This window comes from Phyllopteryx taeniolatus, chromosome 13 (assembly GCF_024500385.1).
Source record: "Phyllopteryx taeniolatus isolate TA_2022b chromosome 13, UOR_Ptae_1.2, whole genome shotgun sequence".
Taxonomy (NCBI): domain Eukaryota; kingdom Metazoa; phylum Chordata; class Actinopteri; order Syngnathiformes; family Syngnathidae; genus Phyllopteryx; species Phyllopteryx taeniolatus.
Genome location: NC_084514.1, coordinates 13669679 through 13689689, shown reverse-complemented (window position 1 = coordinate 13689689; position 20011 = coordinate 13669679). Strand labels below are relative to the sequence as shown.

The 20011-nt window shown below is 44.2% G+C and overlaps 1 protein-coding gene across 5 annotated transcripts in view; it reads right to left on the bottom strand.

Annotated features, from left to right (window-relative positions):
• Window positions 1–307: 307 nt before the first annotated feature.
• runx3 (RUNX family transcription factor 3) overlaps window positions 308–20011 on the bottom strand; it is a 65888-nt gene continuing 46184 nt past the window's right edge. For 2 of the 5 annotated variants that reach the window (XM_061794790.1, XM_061794789.1), the window contains exons 6-8: window positions 18222–18365; window positions 9433–9510; window positions 308–3158 (exon numbers count right to left, since the gene is read on the bottom strand). In XM_061794790.1, coding sequence (XP_061650774.1) covers window positions 2689–3158; window positions 9433–9510; window positions 18222–18365 — 692 coding nt within the window. In that variant the 3' untranslated portion in view covers window positions 308–2688. The remainder of the gene's footprint in view (window positions 3159–9432; window positions 9511–18221; window positions 18366–20011) is intronic. The other 3 variants (XM_061794791.1, XM_061794793.1, XM_061794792.1) reach the window with 3 other exon arrangements.

Sequence of the window (20011 nt, the reverse complement as noted above, 5' to 3'; positions counted from 1 at the left end):
TACATGAGAATTTTACCCCCTGTCATCATGTTTAACATTTTTCCTTTAAACACCTTCCTGTGTTCAATTATAAGAGGCCTCAGAATCCAGACATGGTAGCATTGAGTTTCAGTATTTCAGCTATTGCTGCATGGTATTGTTTTAAGGGCTAAGAAAATAATGTTGAAGAATGTGTGCATAAAGACTGATCCAGAAAATTTACTCAGGTGGGGTTTTCCTCAAAGTGGGTGGTGGGACGTGATCACTTGTAATAATACTTCAGCCTGTCTTTTTTATGTAAGTGAATGGAATTCATATGACTTGAAACTGTAACACATTTGTTTTTAATTACAATTATTAAAAACTACATTATCTGCAAACTTTACAAGCACTCATATGGAAACATGAATGATATTAATACATACAGGGATTCTTTAAATTAACATCTCATGTACATGCTTTGAGCATAAAAACAAAGAAAGCAATTAAGGTTTTTGGTACATTGAAAGAAAATGGGAATTCTTTTGAAAAGAAACAAGCAAGTAGTATTGTGGCCATTAATCCAATATACATTAAAATACAATTCACGGATACAATTTGGCTTCCTAGTTTTACATTGAGAATGACATGACTTTTACCACACAGCCATCATTCACTGTTTTTTACACGTATAAATATTTTTTTTTGTTGGTTTTGTTTCTGTAGCTGCGTTTTTTTTGTTTTGTTTTTTGTTTGGCTACAATAAAAGTCTTCAACCACATTGTAAAGGGGGGCAGGGAAGGTGCTTTTCCTCTGTAGCACAAGGAGACAGGAATGTGACATAGTAAGAGGAATAAGGCTGTGATTGACTGGAAAGCAGTCCCTGGTGTTCCCAACCTCTTGCCCAAAGTTAAGATGAGATAGGCTCCACCTCATCCATGATCATCCATGACCCTAATAAGGACAAGTGCTCTAGAAATTGATTGAATGGTAAGAGAAATAAAGACTGTATGATTGCATAACTTGGAGCAAATGCTCATTCTTTTTTGGCTCACTATTCTCTCATTTTGGAACCAAACAACTTTTAGAATCATGACTCATGTTGTGGAAGATCTTCTCTTTGCTTGATACCTGATACACAGAAGATCATCTTATGTGGGTGTATGAAATAGTGCCAGAGTCATGAGCCCCTGGCACCAATGATTAAATTAGTCCAAAAGCAACATTGAAGGCCAGAAAGGTTTCAAAGTCCTTCCAGATTAACCAGAACAAAGGGCCTGTGACCAGTAGACAGCTTTCTTCTTTGGAATAATCGCCTTTGGTGTTGGTAAGAAGACACCACTGTGACCTCCCTGACATCCCTCTCTTCTACCTTCTTCAGCGATTGAAGGCTCACAAGGGTAGCGACAAGGGAAGTGTACGCACTAACACACACGTGTGTGATGCCGGTATGTACGTGGATGTTAAATTAGGAGCTGTGCATATGTGTGTTCAGCAAATACGTACACGAAAATGCACAAATGTTATCGTTTTTTTTTAGATGTCTGTAAGTAGGAAACAGGGCTGGGGATGGGGATGGGGAATCATAATTGGAATAGTGCAAAAATGAAGCAAATGGCTTGTAAGCACAGGAAGGTAAATTTGGGAAAATGAAAAGATGAAGGGCTTAGCTACCATCTCACAAACAAAGTTGGGCGTGGTTCATATAGAATAAAGATTTTTAGTGCATCAAAGCTACATTGAAAGACAAAATAATAACATTAAAGCTTTGTTTTCTTTCATAATTTAGTTGCAATATATTACACGAATTCCAAATGTATACTTAACAACAAAACATGATATCCATATACTGTAAAAAATATATATATAAAAAGAGGAAAGACGAAGAGAAATGCTTTAAGGATGTGGGGGTAGACGCACACATTTCCTCAGAATTTGGCTCAAATAAATATCAAAAAGTAAACCGTGTCATCCAGTTTCAAAACACCAGAATGCCTCAATAAAAGGCAAAGAGTCAAGGGGCTTGCTTATTCCTGCAGGGACTAAAGAGAGCAAAGTCTCCTCTGTACATTCCTCCAAATATTGTCGTCCATCTTTTTCAAACTTGATTCCCTGATGTCACAGCAGAGGACGTCCAACTGTACTGTACTGAAGCCAACCTGCATACCACATCGCCAAGGTGTCTATTTGAATAATAAGTTAGGGCCATCTGGGCATATGATGACGCTTAGGATGCTACCTGGGAGTATTTTTTAAAAATAGGTTTGACATCATGTTTTTGCATAATTCCAAGTGGAAGCTTAGAAGGACTGATTGCTACAGCAGTGGAGCCAAGCCTTGGAGGGATGTCTGAGTCACTCACGGGGCAAACATTCAGTCTGGTTGCTCTCGTTCACCCTCATGAGGGCTGACTCAGTCTGAAGAGTCTGTCCACCGTCTGCTGTTAACTACAGTATATGGCTTCTCTCAGTTCGTATGGCTTTTGATAGGCTTAAAGGGTACATATCTTAGCACAGTGCAAAAATTCACACAAGAGTTTACAAAATACGTGGACGTTCTGTCAACTTCAAATGCAGAAAGTCTTAATAAGCGACTGCTATGGAAATGAAAGACAAACATGCATCTTTTATCTCTTTTTTTGCTTCTTTTCTTTCAGTGTTCGGGATTTTGTTCATCATTCTCCTCACTTTTCCACCCTTCCCGTATCATCGGGTTCCAAGCGTCTACCAGTCAGTAAGGCCTCCAGACAGATTCATCCAGACGGCCCGAGGCACTCATGGCCGTGGGGGAATTGCTGTGGCTGCCGTCAGCGTCTACGCCATCGCTCTGGGTGTTCAGGCTTGGGTTCATCAGACTGTTGGTGCCACCGGTGCCCGAGGCACCCGAGCAGGAGAGGAGACGGGTAGGGGAGCGCTCACCTCCGGTGTTTGCAACCATGGAGAACTGGTAGGACCCAGATCCTGTGCCGTAATACAAGTAGGAGTTGGATTGGAAGTTTTGGCTCTGGTTGTTTGAGTAGGGAGGCGGCAGGTAGGTGTGGTATCTCGATGGAGCAGACATGCTGAGGCCGCTGATGCCAGTGCTGGAAGTGTTGGTGGAGTAAGGGAAGGCCCCTGGGTAATGTATGCGGGGGTCTGAGAAGCGGGGGTCGGTCAGGGGAGACGGGAAGGTGGTCCTCTGCTGGAATAGATCGGTTGTCCCTGTTGGCAGAAACAAAAGTGGGTCAACAAGAATTTATGAAAGAGAGGAAAGAGCTGTTTGCATAGCATGTCCACACATGGGTATCACCCCCCCCCCCCCCTCCTCCAAAAAAGTATGCATTTGACCTTACGTTCATACACAAACAGCTGTTTTAGGTCCCTGAAAAATGACATTAATTTGACTTCCTAAAACTGCATCGTCAGAGTTCGTTGATCTTATGCTGTTATCTACTTTTCGCTCTTTGCCGTGGTCGCTTTGTGTCCAGTGGTATCCAATTGATAGTTTCTGCGGTCCACCTTTTGTCAGCTCTTCGGGCAACGTGGCCAGCCCATTTCCATTTAAGGCTTTTTATTTTTTGAATGAAGTGGGTAACTCGCGTCTGCTGTCTTATCCAACTGCATCTTTTCTTGTCGCGAATGCATATTTGGCGTTCCAGATAGTTGGGATAGGCTCCAGCACGCCCGCAACCCTAGTGAGGAGAAGCGGCTCAGAAAATGGATGGATGGATGGATGGATGGATGGAGGTTCCTTTGGGTTACACGTAGTCTTTGTATAACTTTGGCATTCGTAGTCCAAGTTTCACTTCCGTAAGTGAGGACTGGTAAAATACATTGATCGAAAACCTTTCTTTTCAAGCAAATGGGAAGATTGCTCTTGAATATAACACTGAGCCTTCCATAAACCTGCCAGGCAAGCTTTATGCGGCGTTCAATTTGAGTGCTTGTATTTCCATCCATTGTGACAAGTTAGCCTAAATAGAAGTAGTTGTCGACGGCGTCTAGGACTTAGTCCTCCATTTTGATATCTTTTTGTGGACAGTAACGTTTGAACATGACCTTCGTTTTGCTTTTGTTCATTTTCAGACTCTAATTCCTGAATACGACGCTGTAGTTGTTCAACATCGTAGGAGAATAAAATGATGTCGTCTGCAAAACAAAGATGGCTCAAATAAGCGCCGTTTCCCAATTGAGCTTTTTAAATATTTCTTCAAGGCAAGCTGTAAATAGCTTCGGAGACAAGTGTGTCGCCTTGCCTGACCCCTTTTCCTAGACTTATTCGTACTCTTTCATCATCAATTTGTATTGAACCTGAAGAATCGTTGTATATTGATTGTAGAATGTTGATCAGCTCAGGTCAGCCCTATCCCTTGATATACTAGCGCCTGCAGTATCGAAGTGGTGGTGACTGAGTCAAACGCTTTTTCATAGTCGATGAAGGCTACACACAGACGCATTTCGCACTCGTTGTGTCATTCGATTATTTGTTGAACTGTCTGTATGTGGTTCATAGTATTCAAACCGCTACGAAAACCCACTTGTTCTATCGGCTGTGCTTCACTGAGTTTGATTCCAATTCGTTTGTCCGATATCTTTGCAAAGTCTTTATAAATCGTTGAGAGCAGGCTTATTGGGCGAGAATTTCTTCGGTCCATCTTATTGCCCGATTTATGTAGCAAAATGATTTCTGCGTTTTTCCATGTGGCCGTTACTTCTAGCAAGTCCAAGCAGCGTTGAAATAGTTTCACAAGGATGTTATTAAGTTTGTTACATCCGGATCGCTTGAAGCATTTCAAGAGAAAGTTTTTCCAGCCCTAAATGAACTAATAGCATTTTAAACCTCTTCGTTCGGGATACATGGAACTGGGTCTCCTTCTAGCTTTCCAATAATCATACATATGTTTCACATATGTCTGTATAAATACATTGAATAATAATACCTAGCCTTTCACTATATTCAGGAAGACAGGACCTTGAACCTTAACCAGTGCAGTTGCTTATTCAGGCTTTTGCTTGATTAAAGAGCATTTGAAACTGGCACCATTGTGTGGGTATAGATTTGTTTTTTAATTCCACAGTGAGCCAGATAGATAATCCTAGTCTGCACCTTTCAAACCCAAACAACTTGGAATTTGACCTGGAAACGGAATAAAAGTTGGGTTGAACAAGATTCTAATGGGACAAAGTGGCTTGACATGAGCTGATCTCCTTCACTCAGCCTCACCGTTGGTATCGGGTCTCCTACCACTCCTATTGCTTGGCTTCCCCTCCTCTTCTGACATGGACATTTTGATGCGTGATTGTACAAAACTATGAAGATGTGGCTTGTTATACACACACTGATGCAGACTTTTGTCTGGCTCACTTCTGTATAGTCACATAGAAGCAGCAAGTATTGTGGCCCTTAAGGGTCCAAAAGGGCCCCGATACTTGACTGGTCGGGGGCGCTGGAAACGCACATTATGCCATTGATGCCAAAACATTACCTGTTGAGTGTCTAAAACCTTTGCGAGGACAAAAGTCATACAGAAACGGATTCATTCTGTATCAGCAGTAGTAGTCCTTCTCCGGAACGTATTGTCTCGTGTGTTTCAAGGGTGTACTGTATGCCTCTCAATTCGAGAAATTTTCTTGGAAATATTTTCATCTTCTCTTCCTAAAGCCTCACAAAGATGAATGAACATATGAAACCCCCTCACCACAGCCCACCTATCGCTCTTCAAAAAACACAGCAACATAAACACTGTCTTTTTCAAAGCAGTGAAAAGAGACTGTCAGCCTTGATGAGTAAGTACTTCGTACAAACGCAGACGACTTGTTGGACTGTTGTTGTGTAACACATCGTCAATCAGAAATGAAGACAACAAAGGCAAAGAAAAAGGGAAATGCCCAGAACAAAGAAAGCATTTATGGGACTATCAAATCAATTCATGTATCTCATAGCCCAGGACCTGTCAGAGGTGAAAACTCCAGTCTGACTTAACAGACTCGAAAATGGAAAAAATAAGCATAGCTGGAGAGGTTGTTTTAGCTTCTGCTGTCACAATCTCAGCTCCGATAGAGCAAAACCATATTGACCTTGCATCCTGAGCTCAGGCGAGGAATCAGTTGCATGTATACTGGTTTGAACAGTGTACATGCAAATGAAGCACACGGCTTTGCCTGACTTGTTCAGTTTTCAAGTGCGGAACACTGACATATTTTGGATGGAGGCAATATGGCCATAAGCCATAACCGTAAACGCCCTGATCCAGTATACGCTCCTAATAGAGAGTTCCTCATACCTGGTGACACCTGCTGCTTACACGCACACACACGCGCACGCACGCGCACACGCCCTGCACACGCCCTGCACAAGCACACAAATGCTCACACACACACACACACACACACACCCCCCTGTCCATTTGTTTAGCCGCTTGTGGCCTTCATGTGTCCAACATGCCCACATGACTGCAAGTGTAAAATATGGATTTGGATGGCAGAAAAAAAGGGATCTTGTATTAGTGAAGGAAGCAGTTGCATGCTACAGACAGCCCCGTGGGGGGGAAATGCCAAACTTGCGTGCCACAGTCTCGTTCAAATGTCTTTTCCCTATGTCTGGAGAACTGGGGTCCATTTTCAACTTCAAAAAAATGTTCCTTTGCACTTTCCATTGATCCTGCTGTGCACTTTTTTTGTCTTCTTTTTGGGGTGACGGAGTCTAGTGGTAATGGTGGGGGCTGTTTCTTTTTCCAGAGTCTACCAGGCGCTGGAGTTCATATCTGATTTCACGCAAGGAAAATTCGAGCCTTCAGCTGCTGTTGATTCGGGTGAAGTGGATTCAGCCCACTAATTCCTACCGGGCTCCCAAAAGAACTCTGTCTGTCTCCTTCCCTCTGTCTGTCTCTCTTCATCTTCTTGTGTCTGTGCTATTTTTAGGTCTCAGGGTGCAGTACTGCAGAGAGGGGAGGGGTTCTGCGGCCTGTCGCGCGGGGGGGGGGGGGCGGTGCGGTCCGCCTCGCGCATGATCCCCACTTGATTGGAGTTGGTGGAAACGTGTTGGCTAAACTGCGGTGGGGATCGACTCCTGTGTTCTTTCAGGGGAAACTCGACTGGACACGTATCACAACATCTTAATGGGCTTGTGCAGTCTCAAAGCTCTTGGCTCGAGTCCAAGAGGAGTTTACTACCACCCAAAACTCCCAGCAGTACAGTAGCTCCCTCTAGAGGAAGGGGCTACATAAACTGTTTTGTAAATGAGAAGCAAACGTTTGCAGTCTGTTTTCTCTCTCCTTAACATGGCGCATACTTTCCTGCCCCCACCCATCATAAGTACAGGCTTCACTGTTGTGGCTGTGGTAACTGTGGTGTATCGTTGGCAGAAAAAAATCTGAAACTAGTAGTAGCTGCTTGTAACCTCTGCATCCCCAAACCACACATGATCTCCATTAGGCTCATCTGAAATGTGTTTGCAAGGACAGAATAGGAGATGGACCCCAGAGGGCTCGCTTGGCACAGTCCAAAGTCTGTGATGTTCACAGGCAACAAAGCGAGTAGCAGGGAACCAGAACTTTTTTTTTTTTTTTTTTGTAAGAACACAGTGTTCCATAGCTCTCTTTCCTCCTCTCCCTCTGAAGCGTAGCGGCACACACTTATTTAATTCTGGGGTGGAGTCCTTCACCTCTTTTTTTGCTTAGCTCAAAAAGACCACTAGTCCACAGTGAAGCGTGTCACCCAGATTGGATAGGAGGTTTGCGTCATTTGCTTATGGGGAAAACACAAGGGCGAGTTTGAAACGACCATGTCTCTGTGCGCGATTGTACATAATTGTGCGTGTGTGTCTGTGATAGAAAGAGAGACTGTACATGGATGAGGTGTTTAGCAAAGAAGAGATGCAAATCCAGGTGCTCACCTGTGAAATGTTTACATAGGCTTGATGCAAACTGTGACGACCAACGCGAGCAATGTTGCCTCAGGGAAATTAGCAAAGGGAAAGAAAAGGGGCTGGACTGGTAATCATTTTCTCATCTTCTTCCTCATACCTTCCTCACATACAATGATAAACTTCTGTACTTCACTGAAGTTTTACGAAAGTAACCACCTGTCTGAGGTTAACAGGTTCTTTGATAAACTGGTTTGGGTGGCTTGAATCTTGTATGTCATAGTACATGCAATTAATGCTGATAACTGGGTGTGGATGCCATGAAGACAGATCTGGCACAGAGCTTCTGCTGTGCAAGTGAAGAACAGGAGACCCAATTGAACACAAATGAGCTCCGGTTGTTTATTCAAGTTTGAATGCTTCGAGGCCGATGCATCATGTTGAATGCAAATGATATTCACCTCTCTTTTAGGGCACCACACCGCACGTGTTACTGCAAACATTTTTGCATGTAAAAGGTCTTGTGACATGTCAGCGAAGCAAGGCACAAAAAGTAATAGTTAATCAGATGTTTGCCGAGACCCCTCTTTGTTGCCCGTGAATAATAATTCATGAGGTTAACAGACCCTTTAAGCTCATTTTATGCGTCCGACATTGATAAATGGTCTTAGAAAGGCCCTTTTCTGAGAAGAGGGGAAGCTGTTGTCGCAGCGAAGGGGGAGACAAATGGAAATGTTCTCAATTTCACTTTTCTTTCAGTTCCAGTTAGGTTGAATGATTTTTGTTTTCAAACATGGGGCACTGCAGTAGCCTTTTCTGTTTTGAACACATAAAATATTCCTCGTCTCTGTATTTATATTTGCCAATTATTTGTCATCAATTGCTGGATCATAAGTTCGTAATTGATCAAGAAATAGCAATGTAAGAGGGCCAGTTTAAAAGTAATCGTAATCGTCTCTCTTCTGCGTGCCGTCATCCTAGTTTGAGTCTGAGTGACTCAGTGCATGTTGTGTGGCATGGTGGTTTGTGTGTGGCTGGGGACAAATAAAAGAATAAGAGGGCTGTTTGACAACTGAGGAAATCCAAATTGCCAAGAAACAAATGAAAGAAAGGAGGAGTGGGAGGGAAAGATGAAGATGAAGAAAGTCAAACAGGGTGGTGGCGTCCTAGGAATGTTCCAGCTGTTCAAGCGCCCTACGGGCAAAATGAAGCAGACTGCAAAATTGTCAGAATGGCACACCCTGTTGTGCCCGCCTTTCCAAAGTTTCTACTCTAATTCATGATTATTATTTTGCCTTTTTTCAAAGTCAAACAGAATACAAATTTATTTTAAAATCTCTGCTTTGATAAGACATGCTCCTGGGCTGCACAAACACATCTATTTCCAGGCACCTAGCACCTAGCACTAACCTCAACTCATCTTACACCTGACTGGTTGGACTTTACCTTATGATTAACAAATGAACAACATGGGCAATGCTTATTATATGCATACAGTAGACAATACACACAAAGCTCTTTAAATTCTTTTTTTTTTTTTTTTTTTAATCTGGAAGATTTCATGAGCAAAATCGAAAAAGGTCTATATACTCGTAAAACCAAAAGATATGTCAGGTCTTGGCAAAGTCTTACCTGGCCATGGTCTGAGGTCTTCCTCCACCTTGCATGTCTTCAGAGAAGGGGTGTCCATCTGATCTTGCCACAGAGCTGCTGAAAGACACAAGTTGCATCAACATCACATGACATACAGTAAGTCATACTTTCAGTATTTTGTGGCGTGCAGACCAATGTGTAGGTGGTGTATGTGCAGGGTGGGGTAGCCACCAGCTGAGCAATATAAATAAAGCTCAGTCAACCCCCCGTCAAACTGTCTTGGCATGTGGAGGTTTGGAGATGTGTCTTCCTGACACAGGCTGGCCTCTGCTGACTGAGCAGTGGGCAGTGATCGGTGATTTTCTCACCAGAGTGAGAGCAGCCTTGGAGAAAACATGCCTGATGGGTCCTTGGCAGATATTTTGGGGTCTTGCAGTCGAGACAATGGTGGGGCAGTGGAGACTTGTGAAAGGCAGCAGCAACCCAACCCAGCCAGTAAAGCTGTCAAGAGGCAAGCGAAGGTCGAGGACCCGCTGGCCCAGCGCGTGGGACCCTGCTTCGCACTCAACGGCCACACCGCAAAAGGCCTGACACAAACAGGCTCTGTTTGCTCTTGGTCTGAAATGATGCGCTTGATTCGAGGCAGCTTGTACTGAGCACTGTGGAAATCTCAACACACAGGCAGTACGTGGGCCGCTCAACATGTTTTTGATACCCAACCGATACACTATAGAGACAAAAGTGTTGGGCCATTACAGCCATAGACAGTGATAGAAGAAGAAGAAGAAGAAGAATCATCTTTTATTGTCATGAACATGCATGCATGCACGCACACGAAATTTGTTCTCTGCATTTAACCCATCACAGTGAACACATACACATGTTAGTGGAACACACTGGAGCAGGGGGCAGCTGAAGCGCCCGGGGAGCATTTCGGGGTATCGGTGTCTTGCTCAAGGACACCACAGCCGTGAGTCCGGAGGATGTTGGCGGATGGTCCCGTCGGGGTTTTGAACCTAGGTCCCCCACGGTGGCAGGCGATGATCTTAACCATTGGGCCACGGCTGCCCTAAAGGTGGACTTGGTATCCCTACAAAGACTTCCTACAAGATTTGCAAGTGTCCCTGTGGGAAATGCTCTCCATTCATCTAGAAGAACATTTGGGAGGTCAGAGTTCATTGATATTGACTCAGAGGTCCTGTCTCACCATTTCTGCCATTTCTGCCCGTCCCAGATGCGTTTGATGGTGTTGAGGTGAAGGATCCAAGATCTTCCATTGTCAACCAAGCAAACCTTTATGGACCTTTGTCATGCGAGAACAAAAAAAAACGGCCTTTGCCACAGTCGGCTACAAAGAAGTGTCCAAAATATCTTGGTGAACTGAAGCTTCTGCAAAGTCCACCCACATGATGTCACGCCTTCCGACTAAATCGTCTGTTGTGTCAGTTAGGGCAAATACGGATGCCAAAGACAAGGAGGGGATGAGCATGATGTTCACCTACACTGTACTAACACTGGGCTCAGCATGTGTAAGATCCACGCTTCCCCTTCACTTCCTCTGCAAAGGACCAAATCAGCACTCAGCCCCTGAGAGGTCCTGCACTATGGTTCACAATGGCAAATTCTTACATATAAATGGCCTTATTCAGACTGGCTTGCAAGCAGCTGGTGTGATTTGCTCAGGAAAATAAACATTTCCTTCAAATATTTTGATTGGCCAGCAGACAGCATCAATACCAGAAGGACAGATTACCCCTGTTAATAAAAATGCCCACCCCTGGGTGGAGCTGGGGAATTGGTGAGGCTGAAATGGGAACGCTAATAGCTAGCTTTGGGGTGGGGCCTGTGGAGGTTTGAGGAGGACATAAATAAACACAAGATAGTGTTTTAAGTTTATGTGTAGTGTCCAGGAAGACCTTTGAGCCCAAATGGCGTCCGTTCTCGTGACTCCTGCGACGCCTCTCAGATAAGTAACACGCTTGCCGCAATGAAGCGTGTCATTGAGAAACAGTGAATGCGGGCCCTTGTGCTGGCTTCCTGTTTCACTTAGGCCTTAGGCGTCGCAACAGGGAGAGAATGCGAGAGCGCGAGCCAGCGAGAAAGAAAGACGCCAACGAGAGGAGAGAGAAAAGCGAGTGCGCTAGAGATGTGAGGAACATGGCCTTGGCTCAGCTATGTTGGACATTTGATACGTCTTTTGAGCCCTCACTTATAACGCGAGCAAAAACAAACACATGGGCTGAAAATTTTGAAGTTCTTTTAGAGGGCTTGTCACCCCCCCCCCCCCGCACTTCCTCTTTCCCCCAGACTCAATAGAGACTGTTCATGGTGCGCATGTAGTTTCTATAATTGCTGAAACGTAAAACTCAGCCTAACTCTGATGTTCAATTATAACTTACACAAACAAAAGAGGCCTGTAAAATACAACTTGCTCTCACTTCTCCTTTTCTTGCTTTTTTTTTTTTTGAACACACGTCCAACCTGTTTTTCTTGAAACATTTTCAATTATAAGTCTTCATTTCAGGGTCAAAAAGAGAGGGTAACCACAACAGAGGCTTACAGGCACCATAACAAATAAACTTCATGGGGGCCATTGACATATTGAATAAATAGTGTCGTGTTTTAAGGACTAGTTTGGTTGCGTTGGCCTCAGAGGGCCAGCTTCCTCCTGAGGTTTGGCACCGAGCTTCTTACAGGGTGACGGCTACACTTTAAAGTCCATGCCATAGCTACCTGACAGTGCAGATTTCCTGTCTCGCTCATGCACCTAATTGGCTGATCATGTCACTCTGGATGTGGAAATAGTCAGAGACTTTTGGCTGCGATGGTAGCAGAGCACCACCTCGAACCTGGGGGGCCAGCCGGCTTGTTTATGTGGAGTCAACACTGTGGTCACTGTGGACGAGGCGGGAGGGGCTTGGTTATGTTAGGCTGGTCCTCCATCAAACAGGACTTTCTCTCGCCCAGTCCGGAGGTAATAGCTTAGGCTTACAGAACAAGAAGGCACAGCTGCAGCAGATGTGTGCTGTCAAACAGGAGGAAGTCAGGGAATTTAACATTTGCCCAAAAGCCCATTAACGCCGGCAATGCGATAGAATTTGGAACATCAAGGTTGAGTACGTTAACAAGTTGAGGTTGATCATTTCTGCCTCATTCCGTCGCTGATTTGATCAACATCATCACGGGGGCTGCTCACTGAGACAAAAATACACGTTTTCAAGTTCTTATCAAAGCCAGCGATTTGACGGCAGAACGTATCTGATATGCTAACACGCACGCACACACACTCACGCACAGTGATGGAGGAAAATCATGTTAAACGATACGCCCTCAGAAGTGCCAGGATTTTCTTTTGAATGTGATATAGCTTAGCTTCCTCTTATAAAAATGTTTTCAAAAAACTTTTGGCTGATTGTTACAGGCTGCGGCAAAGGCATGTTGACTTTTGTCTGGATTTAGCATAAAATGCAAAACTGTGGAGTCATTTAAACGATGATGACAATCACATTTTATATCTGGTTTTTTTTTTTTTTGGGAAGAATTAGCAGGCATTTTTCAGGGATCGTCCAATGGCTAACGTAGACTAAGAGAGGCCGACGTGGCCTTCAAATGACAACTTTGCTGTTTGAGTTAAGAGTGACTGTTGTTTTTCGAATTGTTTTTGCAGTTTTCTTTGCATTTGCTGCCACTGGCTTCCATCCTGAGAAAGCATGGGTTTGCTTTTCATTGCTAAGTGGATGACAGTCAGATCTATGTCCCACGAAAGAAACAACCGCTTCCTTGAAAGCCACTTTTATGATGTCTTGAGGACATTAAACCCTGGATGGAATTGAACTTTTTGCATTTTAACGAGAAGAAAACAGAAGTTATGGTGTTTGGTCCCGGTGGCCCTTTTAAATCCCCCCCCCCCCCGGACACACCTCCAAAAGCCAACAGTCCCGAACTTGGGTTTTAAACCGGACACGGATTTTATATTGGATTGGCAAATTGGTGCAGTTGTCAAGGCGGTTTTTTTATTTTTAGTTTTTTATCTTAGAGAGCTGGCTAATGTAAAATCTCTTTTTTCACAACAGCACCGTGAAACAGTAATCCATACCTTTGTGGATTACCGGAATGCACTTTAGTTTGGAGTCAGCCAGTCCACCCTACAACAACTCCAGTTGCTTCAAAGTGCTGCTGCTCGCCTCCTAACTGGAGCACGTGGGAGGCGAGCACATAACTCCAGTTCCGGCCTCTTCACTGGCTTCGTGTGCAATTTCGAGCCCAGTTTAAGACTCTTTCCTTTGTTTTTAAATCTTAAAATGGCCTCGCCCCACCTCACGTCGCTGAGCTGCTCCACCCCTACGCTCCTGCCAGGTGCCTCAGATCAGCTGACCAGACGCTCCTGGAGGTAACAAGGACGAAACGGAGGCTCAGAAGGGAGAGAGCTTTTTCTGTTGTCGCTCCATCTCTTTGGAATATCCATCCATCCATTTTCTGGACCGCTTCTCCTCACTAGGGTCACGGGCTGCCTATCCCAGCTATCTTCGGGGCGGGGTACACCCCGAACCGGTCGCCAGCCAATCGCAGGGCACATACAAACAAACAACCATTCGCACTCACACTCACGGGCAATTTAGAGTCTTCAACCTACCACGCATGTCTTTGGGATGTGGGAGGAAGCCGGAGTGCCCGGAGAAACCCCCCCCCCCCCAGGCACGGGGAGAAAATGCAAACTCCACACAGGCGGGGATTTGAACCCCGGTCTCCAGCAGATGTGCTGACCACCGTGCCGGCCTCTTTTGGAATAACCCCTCCCTCAACATGAGGCAAGCCCCCTCACTGTCCATTTTTAAAAAGAATCTTAAAACCCATTTTTATTCTTTGGCTTTCAACTCAGCATAAGATTGCACTGGTTTATTTACACTGCTATTAATCTGTTGTTTTAATTTGCTCTATGTTTAACACATTTGATTTGTATATAATGCACAGCATTTTGCGTGCAGCTGTGGTTGTTTTAAAGTGCTCTATAAATAAAGTGGAGTTGAACTGAGTTTTTAAATACTTTTGTGACAGTTAAAGAATGTTAAAATGTTGCTTAAAATAGGCTTCTTCTTCTAATACAATTAATTTCAAAATCTCCAAAAGGTTTTGAAGCAGCCATCTCAAAGTTAAATAAGTGCAAATCAAATTGTTGTTCTTTATGTGAAGCAAGTGTCTACATAAGAAGGCGAGGTCACAGATGCTAAAGGATTAACCCATTCGATATCACAGGAAGACAGCAAATTGCCACCCACAGACACACACAGACGATCAAGAATAACAATTTAGATCGCCTGAGCGTCAGATCTGCTTGACTGCACGAGTCAAACCATGAATTTGAAACCGCACACACACAAACACTCTCCCCGCATTTTGCAGGGAATGAGCTACATGTCTAGCAGGCTTACCTGTAACCACAAAAGAACAAAAAGAAGCCGTGAACGCAACGTCTGCCAAAGTGCAGGAATCCTGTTAGTGCATGTGCCGTAATGAGCTCTTAATTACCCTGTCTGTCTGGGACACTTGTGCAAAACTTGCATTACTGGCAGGAAACTGTATGTGTGTCTATTTTTTATTTTTTTTGGTGTGGAATTGCCTGTGTGTGCGCGTGCGCGTGCGTGCGTGTGTGCGTGTGTGTGTGTGTGTTGCGCACATGCCCAAGATACACGTCCTGCTGACAACAAAAGTGAGCCCACTATTTTAAAGCAAAGCAAAACAATTTGAGTCAAGCACATGATGCAAGGAGACCTTAGTCTCGGGGACAACACTGGGCTGTCTAATTGTCGTCATAAGGCTCCAGCTTTTGCAATAGTGATGTTTTGTGACACGTCGACGGGTGAGCGATGATTCAAACGAGCAGGATTAAGAGTACAGCAAACGACAACAGTGTCTGGCTGAGTTACGTCTGTTGTTTATATGTAAATGCCTTCTCTGAATGGGTTTGATGAAAACAGGACTCTTCTGTTTCAACTTGTAAAACTGTTGCCTGTGCATGAATCCTTCATGTAGTAGACCCATGTCTGTGCTGAAGACGCATTTGGGCTCCCCAGTATAAGCCCCTTTCTTTCACATTGACTTTTCCCCAGCTTTTTTCCAGATCGCCACGCGCGAGAGGTTTTTGAAGTCGGGACGCTGACGCCTTCCAACGTACTCTCAGAGGCGTGTCTGAGGGGAAACGCGAGCAGCCGAGAGCAAAGGTGTGAAGTTTAAAACCTGAGAATCACTGTCCACACCCCTTTTGGTAAAAAGCAAATTTCGCTGTTGCGCTTGTGTCGCCACACATCTAATTATGTTAATGGTGCAACCCGCATATTAGCCGCTTCTGTCTGAGACGGACAGGCGATTGTATCTGTTACAACTGTGAGCGTGTGAAAGTGTTATTTAAAGACAAGTTGGGAGGGTGCAGTTGTGTTCTTTAATTATTTTACAAAGCCTGCCTTTGGTATGCCATCATGACGCTAATACCACATATTAAGGTGTGTGGGTTTTACAGCCGTTCCCTTTCTCTCTCTTAATCACAAATGCCTCTTGTAAAAGGCCTCCAGCCATTGGCAGCCCTAACATGAAAAGGCCTTTACCCTCCCTGTTTGGTTCTAATGATGATAATGTGTTGTGCCTGCTCAAACTGTATTTACAGTGCATGTGTGAGTTGCAACATCACATTGTGCACAAGCCTCTGATGCTCTAATCCCTGAACTAGTCCTGTGTTATAACCTGGCCTACCATTCCATAGTCAACCCAAAAACTTGAAAGGTGCTTGTGTCTCATATTTTTTGCAGATAAGCTACAAATGCCAAGTCTAACTGTAAACTATTTTCAACAAATGAGCATTTCATGGCCTGACTGGACCATCACTTGTTGAGTGCACATGTTGATCATTACAGCCTATCTCGAGCAGACCTTGAGCACTTTGGTATCGCAACACCAATTGGACATCCTGTGTTGTCACTGAAGACTGCCACTGGTTATCTTGGACAAGTTGTCGTGAGTGAGTTTGCTGATCAGCTGAAGAAAAACTCCCCCCACCCCCAAGTCTGTTAAAAAAGGGAATGTGTCTCCTTGAACTTAATAAGGGGACAATTGTATTTATCTATTATGTTTGAAATTTCCCAATCAAATAACCTCAGTTACACCGTATAGCACTTCTCCTCTTAGGTCCAAATGTTGACTCGTAATTGTTATGATGATGATGATGATGATTTTCCTTTTCTTCAGAATCATCTCCTGAAAGTCAGTTGAGGCAAAGTATACCTGGATGACTGACAGTGAAGTCTTTTTTTCGCATCTGATTTTTAATTGTATCTTAATCTGTGTCTATAAAAAAAAATATTGTATTGCTTGTTGTCTTCATAAATGCCATTTGTGTATTAAAGTTAAATGTCATACTCCAGCACTTATGTGTACCGTATTGTGTATTGTAGAAGGGCAGCAATGTTTTATTTTTACGATAACAAGTTGCTGGCTGTTTTGATGTTTCCTGTACAGTACAGGCTGTGCGAAGGATCTGCGTTACCATCAACGGTGAGTTAGGGACATGTGGGAGCTGTATAAAAGTCCCTGTGTTATCCTTAGTCAGCTGGTAAATGTAGGACCTACAGTGTAGGTCCATTCTGGTGACTCAGTGCTGGCTAAGCTGAGCACAAGGCCAAACAGTGGTGAATGGTTGTGATACACACTGATAGTACTGCACCCACGCACGGTCCTGCGCTCACAAACAAGCGCCCCTGAACACAGCAACATGCTGATACAAAGGTAATGAGATTCATTAGCCATCATGAGAACTAAAGAGTGGGCGGGAAGAGAAGGAGAGCAAACTGTGTGTGTTTAGTCTACGTGAGTCCAGACGTGGAATCTTGTTAAAAAGTCTGACATATGACAGAGAATGTACACTCATCTTCACTCCAGCCATCACCCACGCAGCTGTTCACAGTGTATGCACACATCGAACCACCTCAGTCTGAGTCTAAGCCCACGACCCCCCCCCCCCAGAATTCAGCCAGGCTGGGAGTGACGTGATTGCCAAGGTAGCGGGCAGCTGTTACATTCCTGAGGCTGTCGTGTGTGGAGTGCAGAGGCCAACTTCTGCACCCACGCCAAGTTGGGGCTGGCAGCATCCGCCGTAGCACCTGGCCACAGAGCCGCACGCTGTGGGGCCTTGGACCCACCGACGCGGGGCATGTGGGGACAAAGCTAACACAAACTTCCTTTTAGACAACCGACGCTCCCAGCATTGGGTGGGGTATACCACTAACCCCTTTCCTCTGCAAGGCTTGGTATTTCGTGCTGATTGCACAGCAGATACTGTGTCAATGTGACAGATGTACTCTACAGACCACATAAGTTCCATTATGTTCAGTACAGCGGAGTGTTTCTATCAAAAGATATCATAATCCTTATAATTGGGCCCCACCCACTTAGGTCAGCTACATGCAGTACCAGGAAAATCTTTATGATTTTCTGTTTTGAATTACAATTTCTCAAACAAGCTAAACCACTCAAATAATTAACAGGATAAAATGAGTTCATGGATGGAAAATGGATCGAGGGATGATGAAAGGAAATCAAAGTATAGCTAGCTAGTATTGTTCTGATACTTTTCCCTGATCACGTCATTATGTTTGTCCAAATGCTTGTTGCCTGGCAGAATTATTGGTGCTGAAGTCATAACCACTAGGCTCTTGAAAGGAACTGCCTGAAGAGCTCAGAGACAGAATTCGTAACCACTTGGCTCTTTAAAATGGCAAACTAAAACCTTGACTTTGCCACGTGGTGTGTTGTTTTGTGGCCACTGTATATGAAATGCTCACCTGGTGTGGTGCTTAGGTGACTTTGGGGAAGGGGCCGAGGGTTATTGTTCACCGGACCTATTCGCATGGTTCTCTGGTAGCGTTCGATTTCTGACAGCCTGTCCGAAAATTGCTTCTGAGAGTCTTCCATCTTCACTCTGTGTCCTGATAGACAAACAATCGTGAAAAAAAAAAAAAAAAAAATGGTTAATGGACCATCTACAATCAAAAAATGTGAAGAAAAAAAAAAAAGAAAAAAAAAACACAGGAAAGGTTGTTGTCATAGTCACAAAAAGTCAAAAGCAAATAATAAATGCGATAGGGAATGATTTGGTTTAATTCACAAGTCACACTGGATGACGTGACATAAGGGGTCAATGTCACCCTGTTTTCAAACTCCAAACACAAAAATATTGTTCAGAATGGTAGCAGACCTTGAAATACATGGGCCAGACTCTAGTGTTGCCCTGGCTGCACCTGCTGTCGTGTCACCCGCAGATAACGCCAGTAAAAATGCTAGAAATGATTTCCTGAGAATTGTTATTTTCCTGGGATGGTCAGACAACAATATATTGAACACACACATCCAACTTTGACTGACAAAACACTTAGTGATAGGGAAAATCCCAGATAGAGCTAGAAGAACAGGCAGTCATCAGTATTTGCTGTGTTTGTGTGAACATGAGCTCACTTTTAGCAACCTTAATCTTTATGCAGACCCCAGAAGACTAACCCACCCCTTTGCCTTAATGTTAATTAAAAAAAAAAAAAAAAAAGAAGGTATTATAATGGCTTTTATGTGGACACGCACATGTCCTCTTACATGTACACACACCACACACTTTAAATGATCTGGACACACCTTTAATGTCCAAGTCCGGATGAGAGTTATTCCCTCTAATGGGAGGAAGAGATTTTAATGTAACTATCACTGCGCCAAAACTGTGTGTGAACCGGCATGTATACATTCTGTGGTTTTCTCATTGGCATCTCTGCAGACTACCCTAATGTGAAGTAATGGCTGGATTTGAATATTTTATCACTATATAAAGGGGGCAAGGCAGACGGACCAATATGGATTTTGCCCGTCCTTTCTCTCCCTGACCCATGGGCAATATATCTTCACTTGGAGGCTGACCCATGGGTAAAGTTTCCTCTCGTTTACCGCTCTGTCCATTTGGTTGTGCCCACCCCACCGCCTCCCCTCCGTCCCCTCTTTACCAACAATATAGAAAAATATCAACCACAAACACACAAACAGTACGTAAGCAGACACACACGGTGCTCTGGTGTGTGTGTGTGTTGATATAATATTATCTGAAGTGTATGCCGGCCATCTTTTAAACATGAGCCCCAACGCCTCAGTAACAAAGAGTGTGTGTGTGTGTGAAAAAGAAGGACTCACTAATGACTCATCTGTCTGAGCAGACACAGCAGTTCTGTTTATTTTTTGGGATGCGATTCCGCCCATCAGGCCAGCCTGTCCCTAGGATCATGTTGTCAGCACACACGCTGATACGCCATGTGGACAAAATTATTGGGACAGCTGGCCCTTCCATGTACAGGAAGTGGAACTCGGTCCTGTCTTCCAATCCCCTGGGAGCATTTTCTGTAAGATTTGGGCGTGTCTGGATGTGAATTATTTTTTCTCCATTTATCCAGAAGAACAACGAGAGCTCAGAGGTCACTGATGTCGGACGAGGGTGCCTGATCAAGTTCTTCCACACCAATCAAGACTTTATGAGCCTTGCTTTGTGCACTGGGGATCAGTCATGCAGGAACAGAAAAGGGCCTTTACCAAACTGTGCCAC